The sequence below is a fragment of the Eimeria mitis genome, genomic scaffold, assembly GCF_000499745.2.
Source record: "Eimeria mitis Houghton genomic scaffold, Emh_scaff1461, whole genome shotgun sequence".
NCBI classification, from domain to species: Eukaryota; Apicomplexa; class Conoidasida; order Eucoccidiorida; family Eimeriidae; genus Eimeria; species Eimeria mitis.
This window is the reverse complement of record NW_013569343.1, coordinates 7,217-8,472: the sequence shown is the minus strand read 5'-3', so window position 1 is coordinate 8,472 and position 1,256 is coordinate 7,217. Positions and strand designations below refer to the sequence as shown.

Sequence of the window (1,256 nt, the reverse complement as noted above, 5' to 3'; positions counted from 1 at the left end):
GTATACTGCTGCTGCTGCTGCTGCTGCTGCTGCTGCAGTTATTACCACTACTCCCACTGCTGCTGCTGCTGCTGCTATTGCTGCTGCTACTCCCATTGCTGCTGCTGCTGCTGTTCGCTGCTGCTGCTGCTGCTGCTGCTGCTGCTGCTGCTGCGTGCTGCGGTGTCTTGCTGCGGAAGGTTGCTTCTGTTGTTGCTGTTAAACGCATGCATGCAAGCGGGGTGTCAGCAGCAAAGAAAGCAGCAGCATTTCCCTCGCCAGCAGCAGAAATAAAACAATCATAAACTGTATAAGAACGACGAGCAACGTCCCGGCAACCAAACAATACAGGGCTGCTGCTGCAGCACAAGCCCATCCTGCTGCTGCTGCTGCTGCTGCTGCTGCGGCGGCGGCGGCGGCGAAGGCGGCAGCAGCAGGTGCTGATGCGGGAAGGATGACCACACACACAGCTGCAGCAGCAGCAGCTGTTGCTGTTGCTGTTGCTGTTGCTGCTGCTGCTGCTGTTTCGATTTTCAAAAGTACTTGTTGCACCAGAATGCTGCTGCTGCTGCTGCTGTTGCTGCTGCTGCTGCTGCTGGTATTCGTTTGTGTTGCAGCAGTTGTGTAGATCGTCATCATGAGCATCTTCTTCTTCTGTGTCTGCTGCTGCTGCTGCTGCTGCTGCAGCAGCAGCAGCAGCAGCAGCACGAGGAGGAGGCAGCAGCCGCCTGAGAGCAGCAGGAAAGGGGGGAGGGAGGTCACCTACGCAGCCGCAGGTTGCTGCTGCAGCAGGATGAGCAGCAGGGTGCATGCAGTGGCAGCAGCAGGGAATGACTGCTGCTGCTCTCTGCTCCTTTATAACAGGTAACCACGGATCCTCATTGCTGCTGCTGCTGCTGCTGCTGCTGCTGCTGTTGCTGTTGCTGTTGCTGCTGTTGTTTGTGCTGCTGCTGCAGCAGCAACGACTGCTGCATGCACCGCAGCAGCAATTTGCTGCTGCGTATCCACACTCCCCTCTATCCTCATCCTCCCTCTCCCTCTCCTGCTGCTGCTGCTGCTGCTGCTGCTGCTGCTGGTGGTGTATTCTGTGTCTGCCTAGAACATGACATTGTATATAATGTGTGAATCTAAGAGGAACAGCAACAAGAGAGAAGACAGCCTCAACAGCAGCAGCACCATACCGCTGCAGCAGAGCAGCAAACAGCTGCAGCAGCGAAGAGGTGCCGTAGCTGCTGCGGCGAGCATCAGCTAAATCAAAGACAAACGGGCAGTCTGCC

At 56.6% G+C, this 1,256-nt stretch overlaps 2 protein-coding genes across 2 annotated transcripts in view; one reads left to right on the top strand and one right to left on the bottom strand.

Moving 5' to 3' along the window:
- The window catches only part of EMH_0037510 (uncharacterized protein), a gene marked incomplete at both ends in the record, with an annotated part of 4,023 nt that extends 3,018 nt beyond the window's left edge, over nucleotides 1-1,005 (bottom strand). Inside the window, 3 exons of the mRNA XM_013495185.1 lie at nucleotides 3-195; nucleotides 523-707; nucleotides 849-1,005. Coding sequence (XP_013350639.1) covers nucleotides 3-195; nucleotides 523-707; nucleotides 849-1,005 — 535 coding nt within the window. The remainder of the gene's footprint in view (nucleotides 1-2; nucleotides 196-522; nucleotides 708-848) is intronic.
- Nucleotides 1,006-1,096: 91 nt separating this feature from the next.
- Nucleotides 1,097-1,256, top strand: part of EMH_0037500 (uncharacterized protein) — a gene marked incomplete at both ends in the record, with an annotated part of 1,023 nt that continues 863 nt past the window's right edge. Inside the window, one exon of the mRNA XM_013495184.1 lies at nucleotides 1,097-1,199. Within this exon, the coding sequence (XP_013350638.1) occupies nucleotides 1,097-1,199 (103 nt within the window). The remainder of the gene's footprint in view (nucleotides 1,200-1,256) is intronic.